At 43.3% G+C, this 23,381-nt stretch overlaps 1 protein-coding gene across 1 annotated transcript; it reads left to right on the plus strand.

The window, feature by feature from the left end:
- Positions 1 to 240: 240 nt before the first annotated feature.
- Positions 241 to 21,668, plus strand: LOC306918047 (uncharacterized protein; the record flags this gene model as incomplete). The annotated part of the gene is made up of 3 exons (XM_079530941.1): positions 241 to 369; positions 18,383 to 18,640; positions 21,477 to 21,668. Coding segments are annotated over exons 1-3 (516 nt in total), but the record flags the coding sequence as incomplete, so codon positions are not given.
- Positions 21,669 to 23,381: the final 1,713 nt, after the last annotated feature.

Below are 23,381 nucleotides of genomic sequence, written 5' to 3' on the forward strand. Positions count from 1 at the left end.
TTTTGTCACAACAGTTTAAAAATCTTGCTGCTGTGTTTGCACATTGTTGTGGGAGTTTTTTGTTGGTCATAGTTCAAACTCATGTTGGGTGTGTGTAATCTGTGTGGGAAGTATGTGTCTGTCTTGGTGGGCAGCCACTAGATGTCGCTGTTGCAATTTCGTTCCCGAGAGTACCTGTGTCCTGGGGGGGGGGGGGGGGGGGGGTTCCGGGCGTTCCTTACGCACGCGGTGAACATTTTCTTCTTCCTGCTTCCACTACCAGTCTCCAGCCCTGCTCCGGCCGCGGTAGCAATCGGAAAGAATATGGATAAAAAAAGAATAATCGCCATAGCCAGTTCATGTTGCTCTAACTCTGGGGATAAGGAAAAGGTGAGTGTGTTTATAATGATTTGTTTTGGTCAGCGGTGGTTTGTTGAGGATGTTTGGCACGTCTGCCAAGGCCCAGAGCGTTCGCTCAGAACGGGTAGCCTATAATAGTAGGCTGCAGTGCTAGGCTACATTTTCCAACCTCACTGTGGAGACATACCATTGTAGATATAACATAATTAAATAAACACTGTATGTTTGGGTGTCAATCTGTCAGATGACAAAATAACAAACTTGATACCCTAACTTCCACCGTCCATTCCACCGGGGAGGCATACTATGGTCCGACGGAGCATTGGTTCGATATGCGTCCGCACCTCGGACTAGCGCCTGCTCCCGTGCTTGCGGTTATGGTTAGGTTAGGGGTTAGGGGTATCGGATCAATGAATCGTCGGACCAACTGTTAACAGTGAGTGGACGACACCATCAAGTATTACACTTGTTTACAATAGGGCCCACCATTTTCAATTCATCAAAACATTTAGAGACGTACGAATATATACAACTATAGTCAAAAGGAAATCATCATAGGAGGTAAAAAGGGAAAAGAAACATAGTGTCAGTGAGGGGGAACAGGGGTGGGTGGGGGATTCAGATTTTACGGGGTTTCGAATTGCAGCCGTCCGTAGGTGACCTTTGAGAGCAGTTTTGAAGGAGTCAAGGGATTCGCATGTCTTAATGACTGTTGGTAGGGCGTTCCATATTTTGGTGGCATAGGAGCGAAATTAATTTAGTCCCTTGTTTGTGCCGAATCTGGGTTGCACATGGTTTGTTGAACTCCCTCTGGTGTTGTGGGTGTGGACTTCGTTGACATTAAGGAAGTATTTAGACAGGTACATGGGTATCTTTGTGGTGTAGCGAATCTTGTGGACCAGACCCATTGCAAGGTGCTTTACTCTAGCTGTCGTCAACCCTAAGCCATTCCAGCCTGTCAAAGTGGGCAGGGGTGAGGTGGGTTTCGGGGAGTGAGGCCAAGTAGTAGCCTGACCAGTTTGTTTTGGGAAGTCTGGAGCCTTGTTTTAAGGGCCTTAGAGGTGCTGTGGTTTTTGATTGATTGATTGAAATATTGTTTGCAGAATTACAGTACATTTCAAGCACAAACTCAATACAAAGACTGTTAACTGTGAGTGGACGACCCAATTAAGCATTACACTTGTTTACAAGAGGGTCCACCTTGTTCAATTCATCAAAATGTTTAGAGACTTACAAATAGACACTTCTATATAGTCAAAGAACAGAACAGGAATTCATCAAAGGAGGTAAAAAGGGAAAAGAAGCATATACAGTGAGGGGAAAAAGGGGTGGGTGGTGGGGAGGCATTCAGATTATACGGGGGCCAGTTTCGAATTGCAGCCGTTCGTAGGTGCCCTTTGAGAGCGGTTTTGAAGGAGTCAAGGGATTCTCATGTCTTAATGACTGTTGATAGGGCTTTCCAAATTTTGGTGGCATAGGAGCGAAAAGGTGCAACCAGGAGGTACAAGCGTAGTCGAAGAAACCTTGTACGAGGGCTTCTGTTAGGGTCTTCAAGGTGTTTGTGTTGACCAGTGAGGATCCTGTATAGGAATCTTGTTCTTTGGTTGACCTTTTTGATTACGTTGGGGGCCATTTTATCACCGGAAAGATTTGCCTCCAGGATGGAAGCTAATTTCATCTTTTCGTGTGATAATATTGTCACCCACTCTAATCAAGAAGCCATCTGCCTTGCTGAGATTACTATTTGATCCAAATAGAATGGATTCAGTTTTTCCCAGGTGTAAAGATAGTTTGTTATCAGCGAGCCAGGTGCAGATTCTACCAAGTTCAGAGCTGAGGTCCTTTTCAACCTGCAGTTTGTTCCTGTCCGAGACCAGCAGTGCTGAGTCAAATAATAATGGTCAGATCGCATACAGACAGATTTACTGCTGAGAGAACGGTAACTGCTAGGTACGGTCGCCCCTTTTCCATCTCGCCCCAACTAAGGGTCATCAGGTTATAAATACAATTCTTTACTTGAACAACCTTTTTAAAAAGGAGGACTACAGATGTATCAAAACCAAGTTAAAATGACAATTCACTATAACTCTTATCATGTTACAATACCAGTACAGTCAGGGGTGCAGTGGTGTCCACACAGGAGGAAGCCAGGGAGTGAGGGAGGAGAGGGGGATAGAACTGGGATACTAGGGCTGCATGAATTAGGAATAAAGTGCTTCTTCTTGAACAAAGAGTGATTGAATTCCCAAATTTGGGATGAATAAAGTGCAAACTTCATTTTTTTCTCTTATTGAACAGTCAACCTTTTCTCAGATTTAACAATGTAAACAGTAGAACACAAAGTGCAAAACTTTCACCTTTTGAAAAATAAATATAGCAGGAAAACATTTACCAAAAAACACAAACACTGAGTGTCACACCTGTGTGAACTGAGTGGTGCAAGGTCTTATATAGTCTGATCAGCTATGTCAGTGACGTCACACACTAACCATAGCAACCATGCTCGTTTGTACAAAGCCAGTTGTTGGAGTGGTTTGCACCACTCAATAACAGTTTTGCAAACAAAATGGAATTTAGATTTGCACTGAGGCAGAGGTGCTTTGTCAGTCAGTCTCGTTTTGTCAGTCAGTCACATTTTGTCAGTCAGATTCTTTCAACTGTCAAGTCAGTCAGTCAAATTAATTGTCAGTTTACTTTCAGGTTTTTTGAAAGGAACACAAGCTTGTCTACACTAGGGCTGGGTGCAATAACCGCAATATCGCCATACCGCCGGTATACAACACATACCGCGGTATCGGGTTCGTTACAGCGGTAAAAAAAAAAAAAAAGAACTCCGTGCTTTTCTGGTGCCCTAGGTTCTAACCCTAGTTCTAACCCTAACCATGGGTTCTAGGCCTAAGTGCATATGGTTGATATGAAATAAAGTGTATCATAATAAACAGTGAGGCTCAGTCAGTCTAATCATATGCCAGCAACACCAGAGGGAGTTCAACAAACCATTTGCAACCCAGATTCGGCACAAACAAGTATTGATTGATTGATTGATTGAACTATTTATTAACAGTTTGCAGAATTACAGTAGCCTACATTTCAAGCACAACTCAATACAAAGACTGTTAACTGCGAGTGGACGACCCAATAAAGCATTACACTTGTTTACAAGAGGGTCCACCTAAATTCATTTCACTCCTATGCCACAAAAATGTGGAACGCCCTACCAACTGTCATTAAGACATGCAAATCCCTTGACTCCACCCCTTTCCCCCCTCACTGTATATGTTTGTCCCCCTTTTTACCTCCTTTATGATGATTTCCTGTTTTTGGCTTTATAGAAGTGTATAGTGTACAAAATGTTATGAGTGGACCCTCTTGTAAACAAGTGTAATGCTTTATGGTGTCGTCCACTCACAGAGTAACAGTTAACAGTTTTTGTATTGAGTTGTGCAAATGTACTGTAAACTGTTAATACAAACTTAAATCAATCAATCAAGCAATAATGTTAACTCATGGCTTGGGGACTGGGGAGGCGCGCAGTTGCTGCGTGGTGTGGAGCGGCTGGAAGTTGAACCTTTCAATTCATCATATATTAAATCTATCAGTTAACTTGGAATTTGTTTAATATGTTTAAGATTTTAGGTTCCATGATGAGGGGACGTTTTTGAATGGTGAGGTGTTTGTTTCATGCGATGCGCTGCTGAGCGGGCATTTCATTGGAGTGAGAATGGTTGCCATTGCGATTCCAAGTGAACAGTGCGGGATTCTTTTTTTCTCTACTTCTCAGTTCCAGTTATCCGACGCACCTGTCCATTGTAGGTGTGCAGAAGGACTTTTTCTTATAGTCAGTCAAAAGATAAAAACAGTTCTGTCTGTACAGCTGAGCTCTCTCTCTCTCTCTCTCTCTCTCTCTCTCTCTCTCTCTCTCTCTCTCTCTCTCTCTCTCTCTCTCTCTCTCTCTCTCTCTCTCTCTCTCTCTCTCTCTCTCTCTCTCTCTCTCTCTCTCTCTCCCCCCCTTTCTTTTCTCTCGCTGACAGACATCAATACAAAGTTGAAACCGTTACAACGATGCGCCCTTATCCATAGGCTACACGTTTAGCCTAATGTTTCTCTCTCTCTCTCTCTCTCTCTCCCTTTCTCTTCTCGTCTCTCGCTGACAGACATCAATACAAAGTTGAAACCTGTTACAACGATGCGCCCTTATCCATAGGCTACACGTGGCTACATGTTTCTCTCTCTGACGGTCTGAGCAATGCACGACGCACCTGGCTGTTACAATAGCGCGAGGTATTAATATTCGCTCAAAACAAAGTCGGACAATGTTTTAAATTAGGCTACTCCAAACCAGACCCACCTATAAATGTTGTCTGTTGTGACATCAATGGGATCGCAGGAAAAAGACGCTCAACACAACTTGTCTTGATCTGAAATGATGTGAAATCCGTTCGCTCTTTTATTTCTTTTTTTAACAGCGGGCTGCGGGAGATGTCTGACGCAGTTGATTTGATTGACACCCGAACACGTGTTGCGGCATTGACATGCCAATCTTTCCTTAATAAAACTGTAGTCCATAATATCCGTTCCAAAACTCTGTTTGCCTGCACCCCCTAGCTGTTACCACCTCCTGATAGCTAAAGCCCCCCCCCCCCCCCCCCCCCCAACGCCCAGAATGGTTATTTGGCCCAAAAGGATTTATATATATATTATAATCACACAATCAAAGTCCGGATCGTTTGCAGCTGGGGTTAATTGCCTCGCGCTGCGCAAGGGTCTTCACAATAGCGCTGTTGTGGATTTAATTTTGGTAAACTGGATAACAGAAAAACGTGGAAAAGCTATATGAGTCGTCTTGTCTCTGTAACGGTGCCACTGTGTGTGTGTGAGCTGTGAGGGGAGGCCGCGCATGGAGGAGGAATGACACTGGAACTGCACTGGTAATTATCGCCATACCGGCGGTATGGGGGCCGACAATAACCGCGGTAATAAAAATCCCATACCGCCCCAGCCCTAGTCTACACTATCTGGCTTGAGGGATGCCCTGTGGCATGTAACAATGTTCCCTCCAGCACTACCCTGGCTAGACATGTCAAAACAGAGATCACAGACCTGGGTGTGACTTTAGACTCAGACCTACATTTTTATTCTCATTTTAGTAAGGTCACAAGAACAGCTTTTATTCATTTAAGAAACAAGACCTTTTTTAAATCAGAGAGATGCAGAAGTACTTGTACATACTTTTATCACAATCCGACTAGATTATTGCAACTCCCTTTTTACAGGATTACCCTAAAAATCTATAAAAAAAATTACAGATAGTCCAGAATGCGGCAGCTATAATTAACAAATACCAGAAGAAGAGATCACATTAGTCCAGTCCTGTCAACACTACATTGGTTAACAGTATCGTTTAGAATAGATTTTAAAGCACTTATTTGTTTATAAAGCACTTAATAACCTGGCACCTTCATATATTAAGGATTCCATACATTTTTATGTTCCCACTAGAACACTCAGGTCTTCATCCGCTCTGCTTTTAAAATTACCCAAAGCTCAACACAAGAACACCGGTCAGGCCGCTTTCTGGGTCTATGGCCCCAAGTTGTGGAACACACTACCACTGCACCTTAAAAGAGCGACCTCCCTTGCTGTTTTTAAGAGCGATTTGAAAACTTATTTTTTCAAGTTGGCATTTGTCTGATACAATTTTCCTTACCATTTTTCTCTTTTTGTATTGCTATTTTTATTTGTATATATTTTGTATTGACCTGCTTTTTAGTTTTTTCGGCATTCCGCTGCTTATTGTCTCCACCAGGCCGAAGGCATGGGGAGAGAGTATGTTTTGCACTCCGTCCGCCCGTCCGTGTGTTGACAGTACACCTACAGATTTTGTCCAAACATTACGCAAATTGGTACACAGTCTCTCTAGAGCCATTCAACGAAACGGGTCTTTCAGATTTTTTAGACTCCATCCTGATTGGCTACGATTGGCTTCCAAAGTTCGCAGGAGTGCTCCGTTTCAAACAAAATGCTGCAAATCATGAACACATCGTGTGTTTTCCGTGAAATCTTGCACGCACATTCCCACTAGGCCGAGGAAGAAATGCCACTTGAATATTTTCAACTCAGCCTCATGGTGGCGCTAGAACTGGCCGATTTGTGTTTTTACCTATAACTGCACCGATCTGTGTAAAACCATGTATGCACACTCCCTAGAGGCCAAGGAAAAACCTATGCCTGGAATTTTTCACATCTGCTCTTTATAGCGCCACCAGGAGGCCAACATATGTAAAACACATTTTCTAATATTACTCCTTCAGATTTCATCCAAATTTCACGCAAATCGGTACACATGCTCTCCATAGTCGTGATCATGTGATTTGTTTGATTTCTCATAATTATCCATCCTGATTGGCTACGATTGGCTTCTAAAGTTTTCAGGAGTAGCCCGTTTTGTACAAATCGCCACAACTCCTCAACGCAGCATCCGATTGCGGTGTAACTGTGCATGCCTATTCCCACTACTAGGCTGAGGAAGAAATGCCACTTGACAGTTTTCAAATCAGCCTCATGGTGGCGCTACAACAGGCCAAGTCGCGTCTCACACACACACACACACACACACACACACACACACACACACACACACAACCCAAACTAGAAAGGTCGCAATTTAAAAAAATTGCAAAGTGTGGTTGCCGCAGTGGCTTACATATGCCCCTCCCACTGATATTGCCAGCCAATTACAATGTCGCGTCACCCCTGCGATCATGCGTAAGTAATTCGGAGGGGAATTATCCCCCAAAAATCATGTTTTTGCGACAAACGGTTACATTTCTCGCATTTGCGGCGCCCCCTATGGATGAAAATGGAATTGCTTTTGATACTTGGTTGATTGAGCCACCCGCGACATGTGATTAAAATTTGGGATGGATCGGACATTCCGTTCGTGATTTATGTCATTTTTTGTAAAATAGGCCCCTCCTACTAACTTCGGACGACGATTACGGCCGAACGATACGCACTATCAAAATTCCGCCGTTCGAGTTTTCATCGGAAAGGTCCGGAGATCATGTGTACAGATTTTTGTGAGATTTGGACAAAATCTGTAGGAGGAAAAGCAAAAAGTGTGTTTTGGATAAAATTCAAAATGGCGGAAAATCTATCATGACGCAAATGGGCCTGGCCTATATGGGGAGATGCGTCATGACCCAAGGAATCCAGGGAAAAATAATTTTGATTTTACGACCTACGGTTCAAGAGTTATAAGCCAAAACGTAAAGTGGGCTGTTATAGCGCCACCATGAGGCCGACCGATAACATTATAAGTTAATTAATTTTAGTAATTATTATGAACCTACCCTCCAAGTTTTGTAACTATAGTGCTTACAGTCTCAGAGGAAAAAATACTTGAATGTGATTTTTTGCATTTTCCCATTCATGTCAATGGGGAGATTTAATGCACGAATAAATTCATATCAATTAAACTATACAACATTTCTCTTAGCAAAGTACAAGCACACCATTCTGATTTTTTCCGGTCGATTTGACATATGGCTCAAGTGCGTACAGTCAAAACTGTGGGAGGAGTAGCATTTCAAAATAAAGGTTACTCCAGGGTGAATAATAAAGTGTTACGATTACAATAGTCTGGTTGCCCTGTTAGGGCAACCACACTAATAAACATGTTTATATTACTCCTAAACATTTTTCCAAACATCACACACACTCCTATCCTCCTGGTGGAGACCTGTGCCCAGAAGGGCACTTTTTCTAGTTTGTTTTATGTGAAGCACTTTGGGTTGCATTTTATGTATGAAAGGTGCTATATAAATAAAGTTTATTATTATTATTATTACCACACCACACATTACCAGTTCACAGCAGAGCAGACGTCCATTAGATTGTTTTTTCGTTAGATTGGAAGCAAGTAAATGTTCATGTCGGGTCCTCAGGTGGTGTTGTGGAAAGTGCATCTGGAATGAGTATAGTAGCTGTAGTAATGCAATATTGTGATCAAGGATGTGTAGTGTCATGTGGAGTGGTGTAGCTACAGCGTTGTGAGTTACAAACCTGGATGGATGTTCCGTGGAGGAGCGTTGTCACTGAGGTTGATGTACATCTTTGTAGGAGGATTGTTAACAGCAAGTTCTGCAGCTGTTTTGAACTGTTGTATGAGAGGGTTACAGTTGTGCAATGCCCCCTGTGCTTGTTCCAGTAGGTGTTCGTCAAGGTCTTGGTTAGAAGGGTGTGCTCTGCGGTTACTCAGTTCATATGTGGCAGCGGTGGCCGAACGGATTGCAGAGCGGTCTTGATACCGGAAGGTCGCCAGTTCGAATCAGCGGTCCGACACGTTAAAATTACCACCGCTGAAGTGCCCTTGAACAAGGCATTGAACCACTACGATGAAATGTGTTCTATGAGCAGGGCCTGGCTGGAAACAAGTTCTTGAGCTTAGCCCAGATACCCTGGGTAAATATAGTAATCATTTCATTTAATTTCATTTCATTTCATATTGTGGATCATGCACATAGATTTGTGCGAAACAGGGTGTTGCAGAATCGGATTCAGGAAGTAGGGCGGCAATTTTATGATACATCATGCCTTGAATACCCATGAAGGGTTGGGTTGAAGCCACGTTCTTGTGGGGGTTGTGTCATTCCAATGGAGGCCATAGCCAGAGCGTTATTGTACCTTCGTCATTGATTGAGCCTGGTTTGGGGCTGGTTTGGAGCTGTCAGGGTCGTAACGGAGATCGACACGACCGTTGGAACAGCAGAATCCTGGTCTCTCCTCTTTCCAATGATATGCGCCACATGATGAGCACTTGAAACATTGGAAAAGGCTGACTGCCGAGTGTGTGGGGCATCATACAGAGTCTCATCAAAGTATTGCATGTCATCAGGACATGCTGTGCGACGTCCTTGTTGTGTTGTTTGAGCCAACCTCTGAGAGTACAGTGCTACGCGTGCAGCAGAGCGTGCAGTAGTGTCAACACGTTCACGTCATGTTGGGCAGGTGTTTCCACTGCGTGAGTAGTAGCTTGTGCAATGGTAGCAGCATGTAGACGGCAGTCATGTTGAGCAGGTGTTTCCACTGCGTGAGTAGTAGCTTGTGCAATGGTAGCAGCATGTAGACGGCGGTCATGTTGAGCAGGTGTTTCCACTGCGTGAGTAGTAGCTTGTGCAGTAGTAGCAGCACGTCGGCGGCGCTCATGTTGGCCAGGTGTTTCAGCTGCGCGAGCAGTAGCTCTTGAAGTAGTAGAGTAGTAGTAGTAGTAGCAGCAGTATGTAGACGGTGGTGACGTTGGGCAGGTGTTTCTGCTGCGCGAGCTTCTTGTTGTGCGTTTGTCCTAGCACGCCTTTGCGTGTCAAGTGAGACAGTGGTTGGGGTTGTTGTGGGGTTGTTTTGTTTGTGCTGAACTTGGTTTTCCGCTTTGGTATAGTGTGTGTATTTGGGGCACAGGGAGGAGCAGCAGTGGTGGATGGGTTAGGGTCGCCTTTGAAGTCAGCATGTTCTAGAGAGAAAGAGAAATGGGGAGACGTTTCTACTCTGCCACAATGTTATGCATTAATATTAGCATTATTAGTGGTAGTGTTATTATTATTGTTGTTGTTGTGATTATTGTCTCCACCAGGCCGAAGGCATGGGGAGAGAGTAAGTTTTGCACTCCGTCCGTCCGTGTGTGGCACCGTTGGCTTGCTCGCAGCCATACTCTGCACACACACTCCCAGAATGCCACAGCTGAAACTCTGCCCCAAGGTTTTCACATTGGCCTCTTATAGCGCTACCAGGACATCACGCAAATTGGTACACAGTCTCTCTAGAGCCATTCAACGAAACGGGCCTTTCAGATTTTTCAGACTCTATCCTGATTGGCTATGATTGGCTTCCAAAGTTCGCAGGAGTGCTCTGTTTCAAACAAAATGCCGCAAATCACAAACACATCGTGTGATTTCTGTGACATTTTCAGACATGCAAAAGTGTTTAGCTGCAAGTGCTACTAGTTAGCAACGTTAGCACCTTGCGTTATACTGTGTGTGTGACTGTGTGTGTGTGCTCGCGTGTGTGCATGCATGCGTGCGAGTAAATAAATAGCGCACGTGTGTGTGCGTGCGTGCGTGCGTGTGAGTAAGTAAATAAATAAAACACTTTATGCATAAAACTTGTAGTCCTACATTCACCCCCCTAGGGCCTACATATACTACATAGATATATTAAAAAAGAAAACATGCAGCTCAACTGTTGAATAAGGAGAGGATGTTACTTGTCTTAAATTGACTAAGGCTAAAATAATGAAGTAAACTGACCCTGACTGTAAACCATCCCAAAACATTTTATTTTTATTATAATTTATTATTTTGCCAGTGAATATAATTTCTATTTTACATGATGTGTAGAGTGTAACTGTAAGGGATTTTGAGATGGGAGTGTTGGACCTGTTTTTAAAAATCACACCCGTGTGAAGTGAGCGGCACTCTTATCATCATACATCATCCATTCATTGTCATTTTTGTGACAATGAATGTGTAGGATTGTGTAGGACAAAAATAGCCGCTATATGACATTAATTCTCCATTCATTGTCAATGGCATTTAGGACAGATCTACACTATAGCTGAGCTAGCGCTCCTCAAACTGTTGGAGTAAATTAATTGTTCTTCTATGACTATCAGAACATATACTGACTATAGATTTGTACTGATTTAGTAAATAAGGCTGAGGAAAATAAATTGTCTCCGGTTGCCGACCGACTATTAAATATGCGCGACCCATTTGATTTTATTGGCATTTGGTGAAAAAAAAAAAGAAGTCAAAGTCCGACCGAGTCACTCAGACCAAAAAGGTCTTTATATATGGATATATATGCAGCCCAACAAAACGTAGCCTACACCTGCCCAAAGCCAAAGTTTTTCAAGTTGTTTAACGACGTACTCGACTTATAGGCTACTACGAGAGAGAAGTCAGCTTCTCCGTCCCGGAGAGCACGACGGGTGGATTGACAGTTGACGTTACTGTGTACTGGTTTGTCTTGCGCTGATTTGAATGAAAACACTGACGTGCAATTATACTTTATATACAGATCCCCACAACAGTGTTCCCATTCCCCACACGTGGATAAAGAAGAGGGCAAAGTAGGAGCTGTTTTAAGTGCATTGAGTGTCGCGCCTTAATATTCCAAGAGACAAGACTTTTTTTGTTTCTCTCTCACCCTCTACTGCAGCACGCAGTCTGTAGGGAACCCCTCTCTCTCTCTCTCTCTGTCTGTCCACATGTATGTCTGCCTGGCTGGGTCGGGTCTCTCGGAAATTCGGAATGTCACAGATTTATTTTGGATTTCGGAACCATTTTTTTGGACCCATGAAGAGCTCTACTGTGTAGTGTGTGTGTGAGCTAGCTAGCTAACAGAGCAGACCTACAAGCTCACAACACGTCGCTCTGCGATGCGTTGTGAGCTTGTAGGTCTGCTATTTAGCTAGCCCTGGTCCAGTGCTTACAGCGAGTCTCTCTACTCGCTGTAAGCACTGGACCAGGGCTACTGTTTAGCTATGTTTTTTGTCTTTTAACCTGTAGCACTAGCTAGCTATACTCGGGCAAATATTGAAGTTATTAAAAAAAGAAGCCTATCCATCATTGCCGTAGGGAAAAATAATAATATATATTTTTTAAATAAAATAAAATAACCATCCTTGCGACCCATCCTTCCGTGAAAAAATATAATAAAATAAATTCCCTACCGACTCAGCCCAAAAATGACAGCCAATCGGAGACAAACAATTTATTTTGCCTGGCCTAATCATGTCATTTTTGAGTGGTTCAACCACACTATATACAGCTACAGTATGTGTGTGTGGCTGTGTCCCTGGGTCTGTCCCTGGCTGTGTCCCTGGGTCTGTCCCTGGCTGTGTCCCTGGCTGTGTCCCTGTGTCCCTGGCTGTGTCCCTGGGTCTGTCCCTGGCTGTATCCCTGTGTCCCTGGGTCTGTCCCTGGCTGTGTCCCTATGTGTCCCTGGCTGTGTCCCTGGCTGTATCCCTGTGTCCCTGGCTGTGTCCCTGGGTCTGTCCCTGGCTGTGTCCCTATGTGTCCCTGGCTGTGTCCCTATGTGTCCCTGGGTCTGTCCCTGGCTGTGTCCCTGGCTGTATCTGAGCACGAAAATAGCATTATAGCGTTTGTTCACCACCAAGTGTCACTGTTGCACAGCCTAACACACAGACACACAGGCCAGGGAGGAGGGCTAGTACAGTACAGGAAGGAATTAATTTGAACATCTTTCTACATACTGAGAGTAATATATTTGTACTGATGACTCTTAAGTGTAGTATATACTGTCCCCCACGACCCCACGCACACTGTCACCTTTTTCACCCTGGGCCTGTTTGCATGCCTGCATTTTGCACGCACATTCCCGAGGAAGAAATGCCACTTGAACATTTCCAACTCAGCCTCATGGTGGTGCTATAACTGGTGTTTTTACCTAAACTGCACTGATCTGTGTAAAACCTTGTATGCACACTCCCTAGAGGCCAAGGAAAAATCTTTGCCTGGAATTGTTCACATCTGCTCTTTATAGCACCACCTGGAGGCCAACATATGTAAAACCCGTTTTCTAATATTACTTTGGATTTTATCCAAATTTCACGCAAGTCGGTACACATGATCTCCATACTCATGTGATCAAGACGGGTTTGTTTGATTTGTCATAATCCATCCTGATTGGCTACGATTGGCTTCTAAAGTTTTCAGGAGTAGCCCGCTTTGTACCCATTTTGTACAAATCGCCACAACTCCTCAACGCAGCGTCCGATTGCGGTGAAACTGCATGCATATTCCACTAGGCTGAGGAAGAAATGCCACTTTACAGTTTTCAAATCAGCGTCATGATGGCATTACAACAGGCCAAGTCGCGTCTCACACACACACAGCGCTTCTTTCACCTGACATCACTATGTGATTAATTCTTGTGTAGTATTAGCACAACATACAGAGACTTTAGTTGTCACTGTAGAATACAGGGAGCCAGTTGTAATGGTTATGTTTACCTTGTAATGTGAAAGAACCGAAGGCAGGCGATGTGCAGGCGCACTGTCCGTCTGATGTTTTAATCAGCCGTTGTTGTAGTGTATATGTGTATTGTGTGTGTGAGTGTGTGTAGTGTGTAACTTCCGTGAGTGCTGCCGGAAGTGGTCTATGTAACATCGTGGGGCAGGTGGTGGCTGCGGAGCCAATGGAAAGACGGGATGTAAGGTTGCCAGGTCCGCGTACTGTAAGCGAGTGGTAGTGTAAGTAGGCTGTAGAAAGTCAGCGTTTGTGGGCTTGTTTTCATAGACGTGGCAACAATGGTGGCGGCGGAGCCAATGGAAAGACGTGATGCAGGATAAGGGGAGAAGAGTGTGCTTGTGAAGCGGGGCTGCAGGGATGGTCTGGGAGTAGGAAGTAGAGAGCAGTATGTATTTATGTAAGGCAGTGGAGTTGTGGATTGACTTGATTGAAACTGTTATTTGCAGTAATGTAAATAGTACATAGTGTAGGTGTGTGTGTGTGTGTGTGTGTGTGTGTGTGTGTGTGTGTGTGTGTGTGTGTGTGTGTGTGTGTGTGTGTGTGTGTGTGTGTGTGTGTGTGTGTGTGTGTGTGTGTGTGTGTGTGTGTGTGTGTGTGTGACACCGATAGAGTGTTAGACTTCTAAGTAGGGCGGTGTGTGACTGATAGAGTGCTAGACTTCTAAGGGCTGATTCATACTCCTGTTTCGACGCTGTAGTGCCGAAATGATTTCGGCTCGTCAGAAATTTTCAGTAGCACCGAAGAGCCGACTTTAGGACGGTACCCGCCCCCCGAACCTCAAATGACGTCACATGTAGGCTCTACAGAGCCGAACCGACTTTTATTCGGCTCTAAAATAGGAGTATGAATCGGCCCTAAGTAGGGCTGTCTGTGACCGATAGAGTGCTAGACTTCTAAGTAGGACGGTGTGTGACCGAGAAATACATTCTCCGCAGCTGGAAGAAATTAACATTAGGGCGTATTGAACCATGTATGCTGTACCGAACGGTTCGGTTTTAAACCGTAAACCGTTGCACCCCTAGCACGCACACACACGCGCACACAACAAATGTACATGCAGGCAGTTGAAAGGCGAAGATGCCCGTGGACTGGAGCCCCCCATTGAATGGCATTTGTTTGTCTAAGACCCCAATTTATATTGTAAAAGCAATGTTAGTTTAACTCTGAGAGTGTAAATGGTGCCGTTAGGGTCCATTTTGTTCCATTTATACACTGTCAGAGATACATGTTAATTTAACTCTGAGAGTGTAAATGGAGCCGTTAGGGTCCATTTGGTGTGGTTCCATTTAGCTGGGGACCCCCTGGAACCAGGGCTTGACGCTTAGCATTTTTCCAAGTAGCACGTGTGCGACTAAGTTGAAAAATCTAGTAGCACACAAATTATTTTAGGAGCACGATGAAAAGTTATCAAATAATGTGTTTTTGAGGGGCGCTAGCCCCTCCTATATACAGCTTTAGTCCCCATACGTCTCAATATTTGCCATTGACAATGAACGGAGAAATTATGTCAAATTTCAGCTAAATGACGTAAATTAAACATCAAAACATTAAACGCCATTGACATTGAAAGGAAAATGTAGTCATATGTAAACGAGCAAATCAGCTAACCAAACACAGGCAACAGGCATTCTGATTGGCCAGTATGAGATGATCCATAATGATGTATGATGATAAGAGTGCCCCTCACTTCACACAGGTGTGATTTTTCTTTAATAAAGTGATATGAGGCAGGGGCGGGCAATATGGCAAAATATTATATCACAATATCTTTTCAGAAATGATCACAATATTGATATTTATCTGGATTTTTTTGTTTTTATATAATCTATCAATTTGTTTTTATGCTGATAGACTATTAGTTTTTTATGCAGATGGATGGATGGATAGATAATCATCAATTAATTTCATGTTGCTCATGGACAGACAGAGTGCAGAGGCTACTCGATGGTGAATTAGTATTGTAACATTCTCCTTGGCTTTGACTGCTTCAGTTCAGACAGAACATCGGACATATACACATTGGCGTGGTGGAAGGAGGTGGTGGGGGGGGATCTTTGCCTTTTTTCCGTTGCTCGTTATGCAGGCCACTGACTAATATGTATCCATCGGCAGCCAGGTCGGTCATTCGTATTGCGCTGCGCAGCCTGCGCACACTTTTGTAAGCGAGGTGCTAAAGCAAGGGTTGTTTTGATTATCAATCAATCCGTCCACTCCATGTGCGTGCGCACGTGCACGGCTGCACGCTGTTTTACCCACGTTTGGTAAAAGTTATATCGAGTGATGTTTGAACATTAAACTTTCCAAATAAGTTTAGTATTCAACGTGTCGGGGTCCAAGCAACTCCTTCTGTGCTATCCTGCTGCGTTCGCTCTGCTGCTGACAGAGAAGAGAACTGACTGAGCAGCCAGCAACACAGGGAGGGGCGGGGCGGTGGGAGCAAAGGGGACAGATCTTCAAATGAACGCCGCATTGAGCCTCGACACGTTGTTAGCTTGTAGATCTGCTCTTTTTGGCGAACGACACCGCCGTACTATAGAAATATAAATGTAGGTATAGAACCGTGACTATAGAATGTGCACTTGCCTTGTCTTGATCACGATTGAATGGTCAAATTCTGTAGTCGCACCAGTGCTACAAATTTAATTTTACAACTCGCACAGTGCTATTTTTAGTCGCATATGCGAGTACCTAGTCGCACTGTCGAGCCCTGCCTGGAACTCCCTTCAGGACTCCACACACACACACACACACGCGCACACTGCGTTACCTGGGCTGTAGATGGCGGAAGCCAACATGTGAAATAAGCTGTGGCTCCGTCAGTGTGTGTGTGCCGTCAGTGTGTTTGTGTGTGTGTGTGTGTGTGACACACACGTGCGTTGCGAAAGTAGCTGGAATTGTTTACCTGGGATGTAGATGACAGAAAGTAACGTGTGAAATAAACTGTGGCTCCGTCAGTGTTTGTGTGTATGTGACACACGCACACGTGCGTTGCGAAAGTAGCTGGCATTGTTTACGTGGGCTGTAGGTGGTGGAAGGTAACGTGTGTGTGTGTGTGTGTGTGTGCGCGCGCGCGCGCGCTTCTGTGACCGATAGAGTGTTAGACTTCTAAGTAGGGCGGTGTGTGACTGATAGAGTGCTAGACTTCTAAGGGCTGATTCATACTCCTGTTTCGACGCTGTAGTGCCGAAATGATTTCGGCTCGTCAGAAATTTTCAGTAGCACCGAAGAGCCGACTTTAGGACGGTACCCGCCCCCCGAACCTCAAATGACGTCACATGTAGGCTCTACAGAGCCGAACCGACTTTTATTCGGCTCTAAAATAGGAGTATGAATCGGCCCTAAGTAGGGCTGTGTGTGACCGATAGAGTGCTAGACTTCTAAGTAGGACGGTGTGTGACCGAGAAATACATTCTCCGCAGCTGGAAGAAATTAACATTAGGGCGTATTGAACCATGTATGCTGTACCGAACGGTTCGGTTTTAAACCGTAAACCGTTGCACCCCTAGCGCGCACACACACGCGCACACAACAAATGTACATGCAGACAGTTGAAAGGCGAAGATGCCCGTGGACTGGAGCCCCCCATTGAATGGCATTTGTTTGTCTAAGACCCCAATTTATATTGTAAAAGCAATGTTAGTTTAACTCTGAGAGTGTAAATGGTGCCGTTAGGGTCCATTTTGTTCCATTTATACACTGTCAGAGATACATGTTAATTTAACTCTGAGAGTGTAAATGGAGCCGTTAGGGTCCATTTGGTGTGGTTCCATTTAGCTGGGGACCCCCTGGAACTCCCTTCAGGACTCCACACCCACACACACACGCGCGCACACTGCGTTACCTGGGCTGTAGATGGCGGAAGCCAACATGTGAAATAAGCTGTGGCTCCGTCAGTGTGTGTGTGTGTGTGTGCCGTCAGTGTGTTTGTGTGTGTGTGTGTGTGTGTGACACACACGTGCGTTGCGAAAGTAGCTGGAATTGTTTACCTGGGATGTAGATGACAGAAAGCAACGTGTGAAATAAACTGTGGCTCCGTCAGTGTTTGTGTGTATGTGACACACGCACACGTGCGTTGCGAAAGTAGCTGGCATTGTTTACGTGGGCTGTAGGTGGTGGAAGGTAACGTGTGAAATAAGCTGTGCCTCCATCAGTGTGTGTGTGTGTGTTGGCTCCGTCAGTGTGTTTGTGTGTGTGTGTGCCGTCACGGCGGCACAAAAATGTATAGGCCACCGTTTGTTGTGTTGCGGTGGTAGCTAGAGGAAGCATGCCAGTGGGGTAACAGTGAGAACGGTGGCCTGTGATGCAGGTGTCGCTAAGGGGCGGAGGTGTGAGGTTGCACGTTTGAATTCACTAACAAAGTAATTATTAATGTTTTATTTGTTAAATTGGGAAAAGGGCTCCGTTAAGACCTCCATAATAGTATGGTCAATGCCTGTGTGAAAAGTGGGAGTGATTGGTGAAGGCAGTGATTATTTCCAGTATTTCTGACATTCAGACATTCATTCATTCAGACATTGAGTTAATTATAGTTTGATGATCACAGGGGTGACGTGACATTGTTGGCTAGCATAATTAGTGGGAGTGGCCTATATTAGCAATTGAGGCAACAACACTTTGCAATATTTTCCAGAATTGCATCAATCTAGTTTTTGTGAGCTCATTAGGCACATAGATACCATTACTATAACCGGTATACATGTGTTTGGGAAAGGATACTGTTTTACTATTCCACTGTGAAGTGCAATATACTAATTCAAGCCTTTTGTACTTTTTTTTACACATTTCTGCTTGTCTTTTATACATTGTAAAACAACTCGATCTGAACAGGCGCTTTACTCTATAGTCTAGCAACTGATAGCTAACACACGATCGCAATCTATCATACATATCATAAATCACTATAAAGACCATATGACGTAATACTGGACTGTTGAATGGCCACCCTATCAGAGTGTTTGTGGAATTTAATGGTTATTTTTCTAAACTGTGTTTAGGATGATCCTCCTTGGGACGGTGATGAGGGAGGCCCTGACCGCCAACGGTACAGGGCCGACCGCAGCCCCCCCCCAGCCCCCCCCAGAGCCAGGAAGCCTAACAGAGCAGTGGAATTAATAGTGACTGTTGAAGCAGGTTTCGGACCCCAAGGATCCCATGACGTTAACCATCTCCGGTACAGAAATGGTAAAGGGATGAGTTTGACTGTGCAAACTTCAACTACCACAGTTAAGGAGTTCCTCCATCAAATTGACATAGTAAGTGATATTTTTTGTTTAAAACGCAACCTTTTTGCTAAAAAGATAAAGCATTTTATTATATATATATCATTTGTGGTGTTGTTAAAAGGAAACCTGGCTGATAAGACTCATATGGCTAAAACATTATACTTGCCCTCTATAACTAAAATCTAACATTTAAAACACATGATATCTTGTTTAGTTTAAAAATAGTTCATATTTTTTATCCCATGGGAGTGCCATTTTTTGTGCTTGCCACAGGTATGACGTCAGAGTCTACTTATGTAGTCCAGCTATAGAGCGTCGCAGTCCCGCCTCCTACCCTGGACCAGGAAATGAAATCCAATGCATTATTCTCATAGACATTTCTTAAAGTATTTATTTAAAGACGGTTACGCCGCGGACAAAGCCAACTCGAGTCGTGACAACTCATGACAACACAAACAATATTTTGGACCAAACAAATAATTAGAAAGAAGAAAAAAACGGCAGGTTGTTTTTGTTGTTTTTCTTCTTTGTAATTATTTGTTTGGTCCAAAATATTGTTTGTGTTGTCATGAGTTGTCACGACTCGAGTTGGCTTTGTCCGCGGCGTAACCGTCTTTAAATAAATACTTTAAGAAATGTCTATGAGAATAATGCATTGGATTTCATTTCCTGGTCCAGGGTAGGAGGCGGGACTGCGACGCTCTATATGGAATGTATGGATGGAATGCATCAAAGCATATGCAATTTACAATTTAGGCATTTAGCAGACGCTCTTAATCCAGAGCGATTTACATTAAGCAAGAACAAAAAGCATGGCAATACATCATATACATAAAAAGTAGTTATCATGAAACATGCGTAAGCTAAGAACATAACCGTGGAATATATCTATATAATGAAACTATATGTATAAACTATACATATATAATATACTATACTATACCATATACATATATACTATAAAGTGCTATAACTACATAAAAAGCAATTCTAGTGCTGTCTATGTAACATGCTATAAGTCTGCTATTATATCTAAGTCTACATAAAGTGCTATCTAAGGGGCTAGGGCAAGTGAAAGACACCTATATGAAAACAAAGGAAATGCCACACAAATGGCATGTGTTTGTAGTACTCTCTCTGAATGACTTCTTTATAAGCTGTAGAACTGTATTCACTCTAATTAACCAATACATAATTATTTTGCTATGATTCCATGCTTTCATAGAAAGAAAAACAAACACAATGCCAGTCATTCTAATTAAAGTATATAGTCACATTTTGCCTTTCAATAATTGAAAGGCAACACAACAGACTACACTAGAGTGACATACGGCTTAAGCAAAAAAACGTGATCGGGACATCCCTACTGAGTAGTGAGTACTACTCGCTCATTGGGCCATGGCTCTTTGGGCGAGTAGTAACGCACCAGTCCGTCAATTGTCGTTCAAGGGTTAAGGCAACCGACCGGTTCCACGCGCTGCACAAGGTGCCCTTTTTTCACTTGAGCACCTGCCCCTCTAAATGTCTGTGCACGCCACTGCGTTTCCTTTCCTCATTGACGTAACTGTTGATTATACCAGTTAAAGCATATTTCATGTTCAGATGGATATGCTGTGTAAATACATATTATTCTGATTATATACCAACAGCATCACTTATTTAGAGGTTAAACCATAACAAATTCAAACACTTCAGGTACCTTTCTCCCTGCTTCACTTATTGTACCCAATTATAACGAAAAACTTTAAACATGAATACCGGTATATTTCAATAAAGTATTTCCCCCAAGCAGCAAGTCTCACACACACAAATGAATGCCCTACTTAGTCATGCAAAAGTAGCTGTTACAAATCATAAGTCTAGGGGTAAATGAGTGAGTAACATAGGAAGGGGGAGCAGACACCATGATCAAAATATGAGGATTTATTATAAAAGTATATATAATAAATCAAACACGTATAATTACAATAATGGCTCAGTAACAACAAACAAAATACAATAAAGAAACGACGCCTTTCCGAAGGGCGTTCGGAACAAAGGGTAAACAATAAGGAGTGGAAATAGAACACATATATATTAGAAAGCGCTTTCTATCCCCATATATGGTTCATAACAAGTCTACTGGATGTATAGCTATATATATATATATATATATATATATAATAAGAGATATCAGGGAACGAAAACCCTTTGGCACAACGATTTGGCTTACGACATTCCACCCTAGATCCCCAACAGCGACAGGGATGGCACAGATGCCTTGGGAAATGTAGGCCCCTCCCACTGATTTAGCTAGCCAATTACAATGTCAAGTCACCCCTGTGATTAGGGATGGAGGCCGAAAATCGGGTCCATTTCAAACCCGGTTCGGCATTTATCGAGACCCGAGTAGCAATACTCACTCATTTACCCCTAGACTTATGATTTGTAACAGCTACTTTTGCATGACTAAGTAGGGCATTCATTTGTGTGTGTGAGACTTGCTGCTTGGGGGAAATACTTTATTGAAATATACCGGTATTCATGTTTAAAGTTTTTCGTTATAATTGGGTCCAATAAGTGAAGCAGGGAGAAAGGTACCTGAAGTGTTTGAATTTGTTATGGTTTAACCTCTAAATAAGTGATGCTGTTGGTATATAATCAGAATAATATTTATTTACACAGCATATCCATCTGAACATGAAATATGCTTTAACTGGTATAATCAACAGTTACGTCAATGAGGAAAGGAAACGCAGTGGCGTGCACAGACATTTAGAGGGGCATTGCCAACTGAGACAAAGATGTCTTATGATAAATATTTAGTGAAGTTTTAGCAGTATCTTTGCTAGAATAACACATGACATGACATTTTCATATCTTCCAGTGGTTCCAGGAGAGTCATCTTGGACCCAGCTTCTCTGAGACTGTGAAGTGTGCTTCCAGCCCAACATCAGAGATCACATTCGTTAAAAACGGAGTGACTATCACCGAATACGACCTCGACAGCCTCCTGATTGATGTCTCTGTTAATGGTCTCCAGAGTCAAGATGCAGTGACGGTTCGTCAGACGTTACCGGTCAGTCACAGCTTTTAACACTTTTTTTAATAAATTACAAAATAATAATATCTGGCTGAGTCTAGATTCTGTGCATGAAGGAGTTAGTAGATAGATTCCTTCCACTTCAAAGAAAAACATACATTCTTAATTTAGTCCGTCATCAATAATCTAATCTAACTATAATTCACTCAATGTAGAATGTCTGAATGTCTGAAACACAGTCATAGCTCCTCACTGGCTGCACCAATCGCTCCGACTTTTCACACAGGCATTGACCATAATATTACGGAGGTCTTAACGAAGCATTTTTTTCAATTCAACAAAATTATTAATTATAATGAATTTATTAGTGAATTAAAATTTCCCATCTGCTTACATGGGAAAATGCGAAAACTCACATCAAGTATTATTCTCTCAGAAACCGTCAGAGCTACACTTACAACACTTGGAGGGGAGGTTGTGGCTCAAGGGGCGACTGTGGCTCAAGAGGTAGAGCAGGTCGTCCAATGATCCATGGGTCGGCGGTTCGAATCCCGGCTCCTCCTGTCTACATGTCGAAGTGTCCTTGGGCAAGACACTGAACCCCAAAATTGCTCCCGATGTGCTGGTTGGTACCTTGCATGGCTTCCACAGCAATCGGTGTATGTATGTGTGTGTGAATGGGTGAATGTAATGCACAATCTATGTAAAGCGCCTTGGATAAAGGCGCTATATAAATGCACCATTTACCATTTAGGTTCATAATAATTATTAAAATTAATGTAATAAATAATTACATCAGTTGGCTTCATGGTGGCGCTATAACAGCCCACTTTACTTTTCGCCGTATAACTCTTGAACCGTAGGTCGTGAAATCAAAAATTATCTTTACCTGGATTCCTTGGGTCATGCCGCATCTCCCCATATAGGCCACTCCCATTTGCGTCAGGATAGATTTTCCACCATTTTGACTTTTCTTCAAAACACTTTTTGCTCCTCCACCTGCAGCTTTTCTGCAAATCTCACAAAAATTGGTACACATGAGTCTAGACCTATCAGATTAAAACACCAAAGGCAGCATTTTCATAGTCTGTATCCTTCGGCTGTAATCGGCTTCCAAAGTTAGTGGGATGGGCCTGTTTTACAAACAAAGACACAATTCACAAACGGAATGTCCCTCCTAATTACTTACACATGATCACAGGTAGGGATGGAGCTCGTTAAGGTTTTATTGATAACGATCACCTTATCGAGCAGGCTTATCGAGCCGGGTCCTTATCGAGCCCACTATCGAGCATTTGCTATTATTTTGTGGAAAGACGGGAGACAATTCATTCTGAACAGAAGCTTATTTTTATTGGCCAATAAACAGTTCTAAGGTGTCTAATGAGGCCACACACACACACCTTTCTAACAGACAGAGGGAACTGTTAATTGTGTACCTTCACTTTAAATGCGTAATGTATACATCATCGTACAGCGGTGTCACGCACCAAAAATAGCCAGTCTACAAGCTCACACCGCGTCTGGTTGCACCGCGTTGTGAGCTTGTAGCTCTGCCTTTTCAGCAACGATAGACTGAGAAGTTGCATGCACATTGGAATATGTCACGTATTATGTGAGACTATTCAATCGATCCGTGGGAGATATTATAACTACGCCTCCTCCCCGCAAATATATATCATATGCGGGGAGGAAGAGTCAGTGAATGAGTATGTCCGCGCCAGACTAGCAGCTGACTGCTCCCGTGTT

This window comes from Electrona antarctica, assembly GCF_951216825.1.
Source record: "Electrona antarctica genome assembly, contig: scaffold_245, whole genome shotgun sequence".
Taxonomy (NCBI): domain Eukaryota; kingdom Metazoa; phylum Chordata; class Actinopteri; order Myctophiformes; family Myctophidae; genus Electrona; species Electrona antarctica.